The sequence below is a fragment of the Amphiprion ocellaris genome, chromosome 9, assembly GCF_022539595.1.
Source record: "Amphiprion ocellaris isolate individual 3 ecotype Okinawa chromosome 9, ASM2253959v1, whole genome shotgun sequence".
NCBI lineage: Eukaryota > Metazoa > Chordata > Actinopteri > Pomacentridae > Amphiprion > Amphiprion ocellaris.
In genome coordinates this window covers 34,450,601-34,468,416 of record NC_072774.1, presented here as the reverse complement: position 1 = coordinate 34,468,416, position 17,816 = coordinate 34,450,601, and the positions used below count along the sequence as shown (strand labels likewise).

Genomic DNA, 17,816 nt, shown 5'->3' with positions numbered 1-17,816 from the left:
AGTCGCAGAGAGGCGACCCTCTCATTCTCCGGGGAGAACTCCAGTGAGGTGATGTTCCATGTCTCCAAGGCAAGTCTACGCCACCAGGGGGCAGTGTGCCTAGATGCCTGCTCCTGCCTACTGCCTGGTTGATAGAGCACCCGACCCTGATTTCCTGCCCAGTGGGTGGCGGGCCCAGTGGGTGGCGACCCCGTGTTACTTTTTCGGGCTGTGCTCGATCGAGCCCCACAGGCCCCAAGGCTCGGCCGCCAGGTGCTGTCTGACGAGCTCCCCCGCGAGACCTGGCCCCTGGCCCCGGTTTCCCTGGTCCGGGCGAGGTAGCAGCTTTCCTCTTAAGTGCTGTCATCAGGGTTTTCTGAATCACTCTTTGTCTGGTCCCTCCCCCAGGACCAATTTGCCTTGGGAGACCTTACTAGGCGCTATTGCCCCGGACAACATAGCTCCCATGATCACAGGGACACTCAAACCCCTCCACCATGATAAGGTGGCGGTTCATCGGGGGGAGACCTACCTAAGTACTAAGTATACTAAAAATACCAGGTGGCATGAGAATATCCCGAGATAATAATAATAATAATAGTAATAATAATAATGCCTTTAATTTATATTGCACTTTACATACAAAATCTCAAAGTGCTACATAGGGAAAGTACAAAATACATTTAAAAACATTTCAAAAACAGTAGCAACATGTTAAAACTCAAATAACAATGTCTTTAGCCCTTTATTAAATGACTCCGGGGCCCTTAGGGGTGGTGGTAATGCGTTCCACAGTTCAGGAGCAGTTGTCTGGAACGCTCTGTCACCCATTGTTCTTAGGTTTGATCTTGGAGTGAACAGAAGATTGGTATTGGTGGATCAAAGTTGTCTGGACATGGAGGGAAGGGTTAAGAGTTCTGAGTGGTAGTCCGGGGAATGTCCATGAATGTACTGATAGACAAGCAGACAGACTTTGTATTGGATGCGTTTTGAGATTGGAAGCCAGTGGAGGTTACAGAGAACAGGTATAATGTGGGCGTGTTTGGGCGTCCTCCTCAGGATCTTGGCGGCGGTGTTTTGCACATGTAGGAGCTTTTGGAGGCTTTTTGCTGGGATCCCGATGAGGAGGGCATTGCAGTAGTCCAGCCTGGAGGAGACAAAGCTTCTCAGCGTCGGAAGGGGAGAGAGAATGCCAGAATTCATGGGACTCACATTGTCAATGAGTGGTTCAGGGAGCATGAGACATCATTTTCACACCATTACCATTAGCCTCTACAGAGTCCAGACGTCAGCCTCATTTAGAATCTTTCTGATGTGCTGGAGAAGACTTTGCACAGTGGTCCGACTCATCATCAATATACTATCTTGGTAGAAAACAAATGCAACTCTGGACAGAAAGACATGCTGTGACTTTGCATAAGCTCATCAAAATGATTCCATGGCGAATGTGTGCCATTCTCAAAGCTAAAGGTGGTCCAACGGAATATTAGTGTGCGGCTTTATTTTTTTTAATATTTTTTGGATGGGCAGTGTACAGTGGTGGAAAAAAGTTTTCAGACACCCCATACATTTGCATGTATTTTTGCATTAAGAATCACTCTTAGGTGTACTCTTCAAGTGCAGTTTATTTTAGTAAAATCACAGCCATAATAGGATAGCGTTACTTTTAAACCAACAATTCAGTCAGAAAGGATGGTTTTACATTGCCGACATGTTTCGACAGCATCTGCCGTCTCTTTAGAGCGTTATCCGACGTGTGATGACATGTCCTTTTTTTATCACGGGACGGATCTGACAGGTCTGTGAGAATCTCTCAGTTCAGCCACGCCCCTTGCCATCCGGTGGTCTCTGGAGGATGGAATCCCAGGTAGGCGAGAGGGTGTAGGCCCCCTCGTCCCGGTTCATGGAGGAGTTCTTGTATGTGTGGAGATACACAAGAACTCACTGATCATCTGAACAACATGGACGACACAGGAAACATACAATTCACACACAAAGAGGAATTAAACCAGACCATTTCTTTTTGGGACATGAACATACACCACAAAGAAGACGGCAGCATTAAGATCACAGTTTACAGGAAACCCACACACATGGACCAGTACCTCCTCTGGACATCAGAACACCCCACAGCACACAAACTATCATTAGTTAGAACTATGAATCAATTTCAATGCTAGTTTGTACCTTGTGCATATCGTCTAGCTTATCATACATGTATCCAGCTGTGTTATATGTACCTTGTTCCCCACCCCCTCTTCACCCATCCCTCCCCCTTTACTTCTATCCCTCTACCTCTATCCCTCCACCCCTCTACCTCTATCCCTCTGCCTCTGTCTCTCTACCTCTACCTCTTCTGTCCCTCTCAACCCGCCCGGCCAGCAGGCAGATGGGTCCTCCCACATAAAGAGCCAGGTTCTGCTCAAGGTTTTTTCCCTGTTAAAAAGGTGTTTTCCTTGCCACTGTCACCTTGGAGTTTGCTCTGGGGGTCAGGCATATGGGTTCTGTAAAGCCTCTTGACAATTTGACTGTAATTGGTGCTTTATAAATAGAATAGAATAGAATAGAATAGAATTGAATTGAATTGAATTGAATTGAATTGAATTGAATTGAATTGAATTGAATTGAATTGAATTGAATTGAATTGAATTGAATTGAATTGAATTGAATTGAATTGAATTGAATTGAATTGAGAACACTATACAAACGGACCAGTATCATAACCAACGATAAAGACAGACAGGAGGAGTAAAAACACATCAAGAACGCACTCACCCACTGCCAATACCCCATATGGGCCATACACAAAGGAAAACAACAAGCCAAAAACAAAGAGAAAAAACAAAAGGAAACAAAAACAAAACACACAAAAACCAGACATTAAAAGTAAAGACATAATCACCATTCCATATATCCATGGGATAACAGAACCCATACAACGCATAATGAAAAAGCACAACATCAACACAGCAGTAAAACCACATACAAAACTCTGGCAGCTATTAGTCCATCCCAAAGACAAAATAGAACCGGACAATAAATGCAATATCATATATGAAATTCCGTGCAAATCATGGGAAGAAACATCCATTGGAGAAACAGGCAGATCATTCAACACAAGAAGAAGGGAACACCAGACAGAATGCGAAAAGGAAACAATTGGACGACTCACAAGAACACAAAAAGAAAAAAAACAAATCAAGAAAACAAAAAATCAGCCATCACGGACCACTCCAAGAGAAACAACCAGATCATGGACTGGGACAGGGGGAGGATTTTAACATCAGAGACAAATAAACACAAACAATGGATTAAGGAGGCCATTGAAATCAGGAAACTGGCAAGCTCCTCCATGAACCGGGACGAGGGCGCCTACACCCTCTCGCATACCTGGGATTCCATCCTCCAGAGACCACCGGACGGCAGGGGCGTATGGCCGATCTGAGAGATTCTGACAGATCTGTCGGATCGGCCACGTGATATAAAAGGACACGTCATCACACATCAGATGACGCTCTGAAGAAAACGGGAAATGCTGTCGAAACATGTTGGCAAGGTAAAACCATCCTTTCTTACTGAATTGTTGGTTTAAAAGTAAGGCTATCCTGAAATAATAAACAACAAAATGAACATAATCCAACTCAGCCATAATGCTGAACAAATCCTAAAAAAGCCTCTAAAACTAAAAATTGATTGGTTCCATAAAAATAAGAAATTTTGAGAATTGGGTCATTTTGGTAGAATTTAGTTTTGTTAGTTTTTCTTGTAAACAATGAACAAAATAAATATAATTTGTATTTGTTTGTTTCTGTCGAATGCAGTCACACCTTTTGAAACACAAAAAAGACTTTTCCACAAATATCTCATGACAATATTTGAGATTGTGTAATATTTTCAGAGTGCCCGAAAACTTTTTTCCACCACTGTGTCTTGTAATGCAGCTGGCTGTTGATAAAGTTACCGCAGCAACTTTGCAGTGCTTTGCAAAAATGCTGGTATCGTTCAGCTCTGTTTATTTTGCCATAGAATGTTCTCACAGTAAAATTATTTTAACTTTTTTTAAGAACAATTAATTTTTTCTTTTATGGTAATGTAATAATACAACATGCAATACCTCGTGAATTTCAAATAAACTGAGGATGTTAACACTCAGGAATCCAAAGTTATCCTATTTTAACATCACATGCCAAAATATGTTAAAGTTTACTTGATAACTGAACATGTTTTGGTATACTCCATGATGAAGAAGATCAATCTTTAGTTTTTGTTGAAAATTTTGAAATAGTAATCAATGTTTATAGTTACAGCTTTAAATTGAATTTAAGATCTAAGCAAATCAAGATAAGCAAGTTGGGATGACATAAGGGGTGCTTATAATTGCATGTTCCTTGTTTTAATATCTACATAGAATCCAATTTTGAAACTGAGAAAAGTTATTTTTTATAACCACACCAAAATATGCAAAACACAACAAATGAGCAGAAACTTTGAATTGGATCTAACTAATATATTGCATTAAGTTAATGGATTGTTTGACGGAAATCAAGATGTGTCACAATGTAGATATAGACACTGTATCTTGTTAATTTGCAGGACAACCTTCATGGATAAGACTGGCAATAGTATATATTTCAACTAATAGTCAACACTGTCTCATCTGCAAAACCAAAACAGTGAATGTATTTAATAACTGTGTACTACTATGTGACCATGTGTATGTCAAAGCCTGGTGTATGGCTCCGTGCCATAGAGTTTTATTTTTGTTCAAAATGTATAAAAATCACATCAGTAAGCCATATTGTTGCATTAGATGATATGTTCAATTATTGCCATGAACACTATAGTTTGTCTTTTTTTTTACTTAGTCCCACATACACCATCCGCCTTCCCCCCAAAAACTCACTTAAGCACCACATATGGATTATTCTTCTGTGGAAAATAGTCTGAATAATGTTTGCTCATCGCTAAAAATCAAAGGACAGACAGGGTATGGAAGACAGAAAAATGTTGCTGGTTAAGCATTTTCATGGGTCACTAAAACAAATCAATCACTCTTCTTTTAAATATCTGCATGTCTGTCTGTGTTGTGAGAGCTGCATGCTTAGTGAAATCAGACTGCAACAACTGCATCATGACACCCAAAATAGATCTGAAACAGCCAGTAGAGTAGTTGCAATTTCTCAAGTCATTACACAGTACTTGAAACTATTTGTATTTTGGAATCTCTACAGCGATACGCAGTCACTCTCCAGCCAAGCCAGTGCTGATTTTTGTATCATCACGAAGGCAAACTCGTCTGACTGCACTGGACCTCATTGCTTATCTGGCTACAGAGGACAACCCCAAACAATGGCTGCACCAGGATGAGAGAGAGGTATGCTAGCACTGTTTCTACACAGGAGGAGCAGCAACAACATTACACTATAGGTACATTTATTAGACCAACTGTACTACTTACGATTAATGTCATTGGTCAATCAAAAATGTTATTGAACTTGAAACCTGAAAGTTTACAATGGAAATGTGAGTGTTGTCCTTCTCAGAAATGTGCAAAATTATTAGTTAACTAAGCTACCAAAATTATTTCTTCCCAACTCATTGTTTGTTCTCAGTTTTTGGAGCAATTGTGATTTGTTGCTTACCAATCTGCACTTTTAGTATATAGTACATTCTAACCTTAGATAGTTTGTACACAGTGCTTTCCAGTTCGTTTCTCAACTGCCACGCAAAGTGCTAACATGCCTTTGGGAACAAATTGGGATTCAGTGTCTTCCGTATGGGCTCTTGGGCATGTGGAGGGTCTAGGATTGAGCTGTCAACTTGCAATTAGTGGACAAACTACTCACACGCTATCCTCAGATAACTGTTAAAAAAAAAAAAGCAAGCTACCAAATGGCAATAAATAAGTAACAAAATGACAGTTAAGTAGCATATTTTGCCTCTTAAAATATTCTGTGACCAATTTACCCACTCCTGTTTTCAATAACTGTCATGCACCATCTACCCATCGAGTCTGTCAGGTTCTTGATTTGTTCACGATCAACTTTCGCTGAGGCAGCAACCACAGCCTTCAAAATACTGTTTTAGGACATGTATCGTCTTCCCTTCCCTGAAGTGTAATGAACATTGAATCCAGTACAGGCTCTGTGGAGAATCCTATGTTACATATAAATGTATAGTCGGTTTGTTGAAATTCAGGTCAGATTAATCTAAGTTAAGCCTCACAAGAATTTAATTTGACTACATGGGGTCAGATAATGTGTGATCAATATTTTTGAGACACTTCATGTCATTTCCACAATCAAGCAAAATGGTAAAGAATCATTTAACTTTCGGTCATGTGAAATAAATATGAATCTTTAGTGTTCTATGGCACAAGGGCTATTGTTCTACAGGTTGTGACCAAGAGGAAGTGATGCCTATCATTGCTGATTATCGTTTCCACCATCACCCTCTCTGTTACCTATAAATATGTTTAGTGTTGGATTAATAATTCCACCCTGATCTGTTTGAATCATGAAATATGCAAGAGGGGCCATTACAAAGTTCTGATTTTGCTTTCCTGAGCCCTTCAGATTCCTTGTCTCAATGCAAATGTACAGTGTCTTATAACATAGGCCCAGTTTCTGTATGAGTGCGCAGCAGCCCCAGCCTCTGTGTGTGTTCTGCTGATATATGCCGCTGCCTGCTGCCTGCTGCTTCTCTACACTGGCCTGTGTAGCAGCTCAGCTCCTTGCTGTTTGACAGACAGGCTTCTGATGATAGCTACTTAACTCTCACCAGGGGTCACCCACCGCCCCAAATCCTCTCTCTGACCTGACAGCTCTTTCTTCTCTCTGCTGCTTGCCTGCTCCTTCTCCCTGGGCAAGATTTTCAATTGCTTTTTATTTTTTAGCCTCTGACTCATCATTACCTCATATCTAGATTTGGAATTCATTTGTTCGAACATTCGAAATCTACTTTGTATTGAGCCACTGATTGCATTAAGAGATGTAGAGATGTGGGGCAAGGATTGAAAGAGACTATTTTTGTTCAGTGTTCAAAGATGAGCTCTAAGCCTCCAGCCAAACCCTTCCTAAAAAGTAAAGATTTAATAAAAAAAATTGAAGATTTTATCAAAGACCCCTCTGGTAAACATCACTTTTTTTGCCTTGTTAACATGTCCATGTGGAGTTTTTTATATGCTAGAAGAAATATTATGAGTGAAAAACAAAGTCAACACCATGTCTAAGCATTTCCACCTATAACCTGCAGTGTACCAATGACAGTATCAACTACATGTATTTAGACTTCCTTTTTTTAGTATTTCTTCAGAATCGGTTTCTGTCTCAAATAGAACATGTACAGCTGAATAGTTTGAATATTACAGCTTTTCATTGTGTAGCATTAAGTAGTTTTACAGTGTCAGAGCAGAGTAATAGATGAACTAGTGAGCTTGACCTGCTGTCAGTGAGGAGGAGTGAGAGAGGTAGGGACTATGCAAATTCGCACATCCTAAAGGAAGCTCCTGTGTAGAGTTAAATCTAAGCTGTTTTATGGTAGGAAATAAATATTTTATGGAGAAAATTCCTAAATATGTAACTTTGATACACATAAATGACTGTTTAACAGTTAAGTCAATAATCAGAGAAGGACTTTTACCATTTTGCGTCCTGTGTGCATAATTTTTTTTGTACTAGCATATAGACTATGCTACTGAAAACTGGATTTAATTTTATTTTGTTCAATCACTTAAATTGTGTTTTGTGTTGTTTTTTAAATGCAAAGAACAGAATCATAGGGATCAGAAGCCATCTGTGCCCACCCCTGTGTTCATCTGCAGCTCTGCTCCACTGACTTTATTTTTGTTTCTCTGGCAACACTTAGGTTAAACTTTTTTGCTTTAAAGCAGAAGCTGGTGTTGATGTCTGGAAGACATTAGATCTGTATAGTACAAGACGAGATGCAGTCCTACTGGAATCAGAGGAGAGTGATGCAAATGAGGCACATGTCTGCAACTAAATAACTGATTACAGATCTGTTGGTCCTGGCCCGTGGTTTTAATATTATACATCTGTCATGAAAGATTTAGAACACAAAGTGATGAAAATCATGCTTCATACGCTGTAGTTTAAAGTGTCATGTTTTGGTGTGTCAGGCTTCAGTGTGGTCATCGTACAGTATATGACACTCTCAGTTAGTTTGGAGTTAGATTTGTGTCCATCATCTATCAGTCATTGTTGCCTGGTTTGTCTGTAGATAGAGGACATCATCGCCACAGTAAGAGATTCCAACTTGAAGTTAACGCTGGCCTTTGGTATTGGCATGCATCACGCAGGCCTTCATGAGAGAGACAGAAAGACTGTTGAAGAGTTGTTTGTCAACTGTAAGATCCAGGTATGACTTCATACTATTGACCAGATGTCTCCTGAATACTTAACTACCTACCTTGAAGTTGTTATGATGTTGATGATATGTCAGTACAAGGCTCTTAACATTTCTGGCTTGTTCTCCAAGGTATTCCATAAATAAGAAGAATGCTTGGAAATATAATAATGTGTTGTACAGCAGAATGTGGATTTTATGCTTTATTTTACTTAATTCCATTGTATGCAAATCTTACATTTCCTTTATTCCTCAATTTTTGCAACATTTGTCAAAATGCTTGCAATGGTAACAGGTTCTGATTGCCACTAGTACTCTGGCCTGGGGAGTGAACTTTCCCGCTCATCTAGTGGTTGTGAAGGGAACTGAATACTATGATGGCAAATCCAGACGCTATGTGGACTACCCCATTACAGGTACACTGACCACAATCATTTGATATTCATTTCACTGGTACATACAGTGCAGTTTGGTTTATTTCATTCAGCTTATCAGAATGCTAAAGTTTACTTTGTCATTGCATAATTAAAATATTGAAATGTAATTATGTAATGAATTATCCCTTAATGAAATGTTCCATGAAGACTCCTACTTTTGCCATCATAACAATTACAATAATCTGTTGGCTCAGTTTGATATCTGGCCTTCATGTTTCTAATTCTACTACAACTAGTTTTCTAGAAGATCACTCCACATTAATCTAATATTCACAAACAGACTGAAGCAAATGCCGTGAGATTTTAAGGTGGATTATGCGATTTTAATCCACTACAGTTTTTGTTAAATTCAGTTATTGTCACAAAATATCTCATGGTCAAACGCATGTCTGTTCTGTGTGCGTGCTGTCTACTCAGACTGACCTACAAAACATCATTCCTGTGTATTCGGTAAACAACAAATATAAATATGCTAGCTAGCTAAATATCAGCAGATTTTCTCCAGAATCGAAGACTCCACCTTTAAGTGGAAAACTTCTCAAGCAAATCCCGACAGCGCAGAATCACTTTTCACTGCAGCTTTTTTGAGAACAGCAGAATGGAAAAGGAGCTTTTTTAATGTTGTGCTCTGCTTGTAGATGTGCTGCAGATGATGGGGCGAGCAGGTCGTCCTCAGTTTGATGACCAGGGCAAAGCGGTTATTCTCGTCCATGACATCAAGAAGGATTTCTACAAGAAGTTCCTCTACGAGCCATTCCCAGTTGAGTCCAGGTAACAGTCACTTTGTAATTAAGATTCTTCCTATTATTCACATTCTGTCACATTTGACCAAGGAACCTGCTTATCAAACAGCGCATGGACCAAGTTCTAAATCGGTATGCCAGTACGAAGAAGATAGTATGCATGTTTAGGTTCAGACACATTCAGAAAATAATTTCCTCTGTTGCCATAACAACAGTATAGAATGCATGTTAATTGATTTTTTTTTTTTTTTAATGGAAATATGGAAAGTTATAATATAACTCAAAGAAGGATCTGTGTGATCCCTCTTTTGTATTTTAGTACTTATTGTGTATATATTTATTAAAGGAACGGATGTTGGTTATTGCTTTTTATTTTTTTAACCATGCAGTGGTGGAAAAAAGTACATCCTTAAAATTTTACACAATCTCAAATGTTATCATAAAATATTTGTGGAAAAATCTTTTTTGTGTTTCAAAAGGTTGGGCTGCATTAGACAGACACATACAAATCCAAATAATATTTTTTTGTTTATTGTTTACATGAAAAACTAACAAACTAAATTCTTGACAGAATGTGTTCATGCATGCTCCCCATGTGCCTTTCACACTATTGAGGGGTAATCTTGTCCCATTCTTCTTGAATCACTGCGGTGAATTTTTCTAAAGCCTTTGGTTTATGCTTCGAAACAGACCTTTTGAGAATCTACCACAGATTTTCAATTGCGCTCATGTCCGGGGATTGAGCTGGCCACTCTAAGAGATGGATACTGTGCTCCTGCAGCCATGTTCTACTGGCCCTAGATATGTGGCAAGGGGCATTATCTTGTTGAAACATCCAGTTTTGAACTCGACGGAACAGTGCAGAAGGGAGCATGTGAGTTTCGAGAATGGCACAATACTGTTTATGTTTATTTCATTTTTTTAAAATGGGACAGTTCATATTAATGTACATTCCCACATAAGGACGAGAGATTTTAGCCGTACAGCTAATTTCCATCTCGAGTCCCATTGGCAGATCAAAAATAAAGAAGTTACAAATAACGTAATACCATAACTGAACAAAGACATACAAATAAGAAAAACAAGTAGCAAGCAATAACACACTGCACATAACAGACAAAAACCGGAGCAAGCTACCAAGCGGTAATTAATTAACATTTACACATGATTATATTGCAAATATATTTTTCTTGCTATAGCACAGATCCCTCTATCACTATTACACATTGATATACTGCACTTATCCTTCTGTTACTGTAACATAAGATTCCACATACATCCCTCTAACACTATTACATATAATTATATTGCACGTTTCCCATTGTCACTATTGCACATGATAACATTGTACATTTCTCTTAATCACTATTGCACATATCCCTGTCTACATTACACATAATTACCCTGTACATGTCCCTTTTAACACTATTGCACATATCCCATTATCACAATCGCTCATCATCCTTTAACACTATTACACACGATTCTACTACACAAAGCCCATGTCTACACATTTAAAGCAAATTTCACAGAGTCCTCAAGAACAAGCCCCATCAATAGACAAATAAACTTACACAGTGTTATGATCACAAATCTGATTTTCCAATAGCCATGCTTTGAGATGTTTAGTAAATGAGGTAAGATGTGGTTGTTCATGAATTACTGGGCAGAGTTCACTGTGCCATCACAGACAGTGAGGTGACCGACACCGCAGCATTCATGCATCCCCAAACTATGATACTGCCTCCACCATGCTTGACAGTAGGTACAGTACATGCTGGAGATAATGCTTCATCTGGCCTTCTGTGTACCCTCACATTAGCAGGAGGAAGATAAAGCTGGAAATTGGACTCATTTGACCACAGAATCTTCTTCCAATTCCTGGCTGTCCAGTTCTTGTGTGCTTGGGCTCAACGACGCCAGGCTAACATTTGTCTGTCATTGATCAAGGGCTTCTTGACAACCTTGTAGAATCTAAAAGTTGGCCACGTACAGTACGGGTGGAACACTGGACACCAGTTTGGTTTGACCACTGCTGCTGAAGCTCCTGTGATGTCATTCAGTGGTTTTACCTGCAGATGCAGTCAGGATCTGGGTTTTCCCCAAGGGTTTTTTCAGCGTGTTTCTTGCTGAAAAATCCCTTGGACACCCAGATCTTGGTTTGTCCTCCAAGTTGTTAGTTCATCTGTATTTCTGCAGAGTGTGTCCAACTGCTGAAGGACTGCATCTGCACTTCCTGGCTATCTGGCAGCACCTGTACCCTTCCTGGCTGAGAATCTCTATCTTCAGGCTTGTTTCCTGCATTAGGTTCCTTGTTTTAGCCATTTTTGTCTCTGAAGAACTTTTAAATGTGCTGGCTTTATATAGACATGGTACGACAAGGCACGGTAACAAAAACTGTGTCTTTTAAAGAAAAGTTAACATGTTTTTAGTAAATTTTTGCTGTTTTTGTAAAGTATTTGATACACAAAGTGCCCAATAATAAAAAGCCTACTGCAGTAAACCACGTTGCTTAGTGCTTTGACAAATTTTCTATTAGACAGCAATCAGGGAGCTTACATTTGCCATGAACGTGGTTGTCTTGAGTAAGAGCTGTAACAGATGACCCTTATGATAAACTGGTGACTAGATTACAACTATCTGACCGGTTTAAAGTTTGCGCTTGTATCACAATTGCAGTAAAACAAATTACTGACTTGACATTAGAAGCCTAAATAAAATATAATGTTAGAGTTCATCAGTAATGCAAAATGAGTAAAACTCAGTATCATTATCAGGATATATGAAGCCAAGCCACTTTCTGTGCTTGCTTAGAAAGTTGTTCATGTCAAGCCACAGGTGTTTATTGAATAGCCGTTTCCCCAATGCAGCAATAAAGGAATCATGGCAGAAAGACCCACTCGCACTTGTTTGATGTCACAGCTATCTCTCCTTCTTTTCAATGGTGATGCTATCATACCCTGAAAACCACATGGGAACAACTGTCACCAAATCCCACTCTATGATGGCAGTGAGTTCCTAACATACCCTGATCACTCCTGAGTATCACCCATTGGCTTTAAATAGGCTCATTCAGTTTTTGGGAATGTTTCACTTGTAGTAGAGATCAGATGGCACCTAAGGAAGGTTGGATTGATACATTTGCGTATGCTAATATTAATGATGTGACACTTCCACCGATGCCAAAGCTTTTTTTAGGTGGTATACTCCAAAGTCAGATATCTAGGTTTAAGCCATTTTTAAACATCCAGACTTTTAAAGAGTTTCCGTAATATGACCAAAGAGTTAATCAGGTAATTTTAGATGTGGAACATTGTCTGATCCAGCTGTTTCAGTGCTCATGAAAAACTCTGTAGGGGTATTTTTCAGGTAAGTAGTTTTTAATCAAGGGATTTTTCTGATGTGGCATTCAATGTCTTTGAAATTAGAATGTATAATGAACTCTCATGGCTTGCGAGGATGATTCATTTTCATTTACCTCATCCCTGCCAACACATCAGTGCAAACAAAACAGTAGGGATTTTCCGGTACTTACTGTAAGTGTACACAAAGTCAGAGAAACACAGGTTTAAAAACATGATTATATACAAGCAAGGAGTTTCTGTACTCTTTGTTTCTAAAATAATGCCTATGCTTTTTTGATAGCTGTGTCCTATTTGATATTTTTCATGGCCATGCAGGCACATTACTTATTTGTCAAATGTTGTCTAAACATAAGCAACCATATAAGAACTACATCCATGTAAAATAACTGTAGTCTAAAACTCATGTTATTGTTTATTTAAGTCAGAAACAATATGATTTTAAAAAGAGGTGCAACAGATTTCTGATTTCTATCCATAGATTTGATGCTAAAAGTTAGTACTTGGCAGTTTTTAATGCTGATGCTTATTCATTTTGCCTGAAAAATGTCAGAAAAATATAACCGCAATGTACAAGACAGTTTCTAAGAATCTAATGGGATGTCTTCAGGTTTGCTTTGTCCAACCAACAATCTGAAATCCAAAGATACTAATTTTGAAATGCAGGGCAATGAAAAAAACAAATCTTTCACAGTAAGAAATAGATTTTTTTTTTTTTTTTTTTTTTTTTTTAAACTACATTCCTGCTGGAAACATAAATTAAGCAATTAATTGATTATTAAAATCAATAAATCTGAATTTTTTTGTTAGTACAAATAATTGTGTTGTCTCCCCAGCCTTCTCAGTGTGCTATCAGACCATCTAAATGCTGAAATTGCAGCTGGAACCATTTCATCCAAGCAGGATGCCATGGACTACATCACCTGGACGTACTTCTTCAGACGGCTGGTGATGAACCCAAGGTTAGCAATACTCACACCATATATCATTACTAACTGAAGCAGTTCGTACATCAAAGGTGAAGCAAATACACATACATGCAAACATTCTGGGTCTACTCTCATAACCTGGTTAGAGGAGTGCTGTGTTCTTCAGTCAGACATCTGCTGCGTAGACAGAGACCAGTCCAGAACATTCCAGCCTGTTGGTATTTGCACGGCTGTCAGCCCGCATTTACCACTGACTGACTGAGGCTGAGGCTGTAGGATTATACCAGTACAGGGCTATGAAACTCAATGCTGATCATTTGGATTCAAGCTAGGATTTTGGGTCAGTATTTAGTGTCGGTCAGTGTTCAGTGAAACAATGACAAGGATTTAGTGTTCCCTTTGGATTGTAATGGTGGAAAGTATCAGGCAGCTTTTACGGTCTGCTTTTGGCTGGTGTGGACTATGTACACACAACATCTTGGTTTTGTTTATGGGTTTTTTTGGGGGGGTTTTTTGGTTTTGAATTGGACCAAGACCAGTGGCATCATTCTTGTGCTGTTTCTCTCTTGACTTTACTGTCTCCTTCCAGAATTTGAAAAAGCATCAAAAATAGTTTTAGAGTGACTACTACTGAGACCAAGGATAGGAATACTCCTGCAACAACTTACACAAATTATTGATTGTAATATTAGTAGTAGTGGCAGCATTTGAATTGATGCTGTATTCATTTTTGGTTTTCATAGTAGTGCTGTTAATTATGCAGATAATTAATTATTTAACTTATTTATTAAATACACCCTATTTGTGACTATTAAGTGAAAATTAAGTTAAGTCCCATCCCATCAGGCATCCATTCCCACCTGCTCATTTGGTATCCACGTCATGGTGGCAGTGTGTTCTGGGTTTTCCTAGGGTCTCTTCCAACTTCGACATATCTAGAAAACCTCCAGAAAGTGGTTTCTCACAGGCATTCTGATCAGATCTCTGAACTACCTCAGCAGGCATCTTTTAAGGCTGGTTTTAGTGATAGTTCTACTCCCAACTCCCTCCATATGTGTCAGAGAATCTTAATTTGTCTCAGAGAACAAAACCCTGACAACCAGCAATGAAATGCATTTCAGTTTCTTGTATTTGTAATATCATTTTTGCATCCATTCTTAAATTGTCAGGATGATAGGTAAGGGTTAGAATATAGATCAAGTGGTAAATCACAAGTCTTTCCTTCAGATTTTGCTCCCTGTTCAATGTGACAGGAAGGTACTATGTCAGCACTACTGTCTATGCTGTACCAGTACACTTGATCTAATTGTTCCATCTTGCCGCCATTTGATGAACAAAACTGCAGGATACATTATCTCATTCATTGACACACTCCTTGCTACTACTAGTGGCAAGGGTAAGTCATGGCAAAGTCTAACATCAACTGAGAACGTGCTTTACTTTCATCCTAGACAATAAACAAAACTCTTACCCTGCCTGAACAATTCCTGGATTGTTGCAATATTTCTTTATCCTATAATTAGCTTCAACCTCACAAGGTAGCCCAGGTTGTAGGCAAGGTCCAAGTTGACAATTTCTGTAACTGAGGTTGGGTTCTGATGGCCCATTTCTACTGAAAAATCAATGTATTGAACTCAGACACCCACCAAATGTCTTATCTTCAATCTTCCCTTGTCCATCCATCCATTATCTATACACCGCTTAATCCTCATTAGGGTCGCAGGTTGGCTGGAGCCTATCCCAGCTGACTTGGAGTGACAAGCAAGCACACTCACATTCACACCTATGACGATTTAGAATTACCAATTAAACTCTGCATATTTTTGGACTGTGGGAGGACAGCGGAGTACCCAGTGAACACCTAGGCATGCACAGGCAGAACATGCAAATTCCATGCAGAAAGATTCCTGACCCAGGCCAAGTTGCGATCTTCCCTAGGCTTTTTTTTTTTTTTGGTACAGACTAATGTCACAAACCTTAGGCATCCAAAAAGCTTGAAGTTCTCTTTTGTGAGAGATTGACCATGTGTGTTTTTGTAGATAAACTAGAACCAAGAGTTTTGTGGCAATGGTACACTGTAAGATCATATCCAATAAAATCATGCAGTATCGTCAGTTAAGTTTGACTTTTTTTGACAATAATTCACAAAAAATATTCTTTCACATCAAAGTGATTTTTTTTTTTTACAATATATTGTCTGTTAATTAATAGTACAAAATGTACTATAAATAACATATAACAGGAAGTACTAGTACAATACTCAACGTTTTGGTCTAATATTTGTCGTTTTCAAGTTGTACATGCAAGTTTTAAACATTTATTGGGCCACTATTTAATAGTTATTTTGTTGTTTGCACAGCTCAGCTAAGAAAAAGTTTAGCATAAAAGTTTTAAATTTAGCCATGTGCTTTAATGCTTCATAAATGTTAACAGCTAAACTTGAGGAGAATTTTCATAGCAATTCAGATTTGGTAAGAGGATCTGGTACTGGATTCAGATTCCACTTGATGCTGAACAGTAAATGTAAAAGGGACAAACAGTATTTTTGTATGTGACATTACTTACACTTACATTTGACATTAAGTTAGACCCACAGGCCTTCCATTAAATCTAAACAATCAAAACCGTTTGGTTCCATTATGACAAACATATTTGGCATTTATTGCAGGTTCTTTAATCAAAATTTGTGTATTGGCATCCTTAAATTTAGCTTTTTATTACATGAATTATGATAGTCCAGCTCTTAAGTTTTGCCTCTGATATCCACTGACACTGTTATTTTCCTGCAGCTGAGTTTTATAACTTACCAGCTAATTTATCACTACTGCTTTCAGGCTTTGATTCCCACAACACATACACAAACACACGCACGGAGTATCATGGGTATCATAATCTGCTGACTCCCTGTGCCATCAGGAGCCTAATGTGGATGACGCTAATGTTCGTGACTGAATCAGACAGGCCCTGCCACTGATAAAGACCTGTGAAATGTATTTTGTAACAAACACATTCAGAGAACTGTGCACTGTTAACATGTGGAGCAATGGGAATGAAAGAAATACTTAACATTAAATATGCATTAAATATCGTCATTACACATCTCAACTGCTGCTTGCAGCCCTTGCATGAGGCTGAGATTTCTCCTTCCTGCGCCCAACTGCACTATAAATGATTTTGTATGATAATCATGGAAAAGTTATTTATCTTAAAGCAGGCCTGTTCAATTACTTTTTCTACTGGGCCAGATTTCAAAACCACTGGATACCACTGGGCCGGATACCCTTTTTTTAAATCTAAAAAAATATATACATTTAATTAATTTGTACAGATATACACAAAACTTCTAAGTACATAATATTGTATTACTGACACTCTTACCTCTAACACTATACTACTACTACTACTAATAATGGACCACAAAGAAAGTCTTTTGTAGTTGTTTTATTTATCTGCATTAAATCAGAAATTGCAGAATTATTATTTACCGAGTGAGAAACATTCTTTTTATTGGTTTATTAACCTGCATTAACTCAGTAGCAGCTCTACTGTGATTTACATGAACAATAACAGTATTAACTTCAATGTTAGTGTTTGTTTTAACTTTAGTGAGAGAAGTGGCATTTTTTGTTTTGAACAATAGCTGCAACATTAGGCTCGTAAGTGGTCAAAGCTATGTGTAGGCAGTTGTGCAGAGTGCAGAATAGAATAGAATAGAATAGAATAGAATAGCCACTTGTATTGTCAAACAGAACATACACTAGTTGGTGCGCATTATGAATGATGAATGAAATTTTGAAACAAAAACAAAAATTATTCGAATAATTTCAGCATTAGCTGGAATTATACACAGTCCACAGAATGAGCATTAAAGTTATGTTCTCAATTAGTTGTTCCACAGTTCACAGAATGAAATTGTGGTTAAAAGGGGGTAAAATGGGTTTCCCTAATAAAGCTGGAAATTTGTACCATTTCAATGATAACTAATAGAAAATTTAAATACTG

At 38.5% G+C, this 17,816-nt stretch overlaps 1 protein-coding gene across 2 annotated transcripts in view; it reads left to right on the top strand.

The window, feature by feature from the left end:
• The window catches only part of ascc3 (activating signal cointegrator 1 complex subunit 3), a 245,403-nt gene that overhangs the window by 203,818 nt on the left and 23,769 nt on the right, over nucleotides 1-17,816 (top strand). For both annotated transcript variants that reach the window (XM_023266526.3, XM_035946542.2), the window contains exons 30-34: nucleotides 5,211-5,353; nucleotides 8,218-8,355; nucleotides 8,639-8,759; nucleotides 9,419-9,551; nucleotides 13,722-13,847. In XM_023266526.3, the coding sequence (XP_023122294.2) occupies nucleotides 5,211-5,353; nucleotides 8,218-8,355; nucleotides 8,639-8,759; nucleotides 9,419-9,551; nucleotides 13,722-13,847 (661 nt within the window). The remainder of the gene's footprint in view (nucleotides 1-5,210; nucleotides 5,354-8,217; nucleotides 8,356-8,638; nucleotides 8,760-9,418; nucleotides 9,552-13,721; nucleotides 13,848-17,816) is intronic.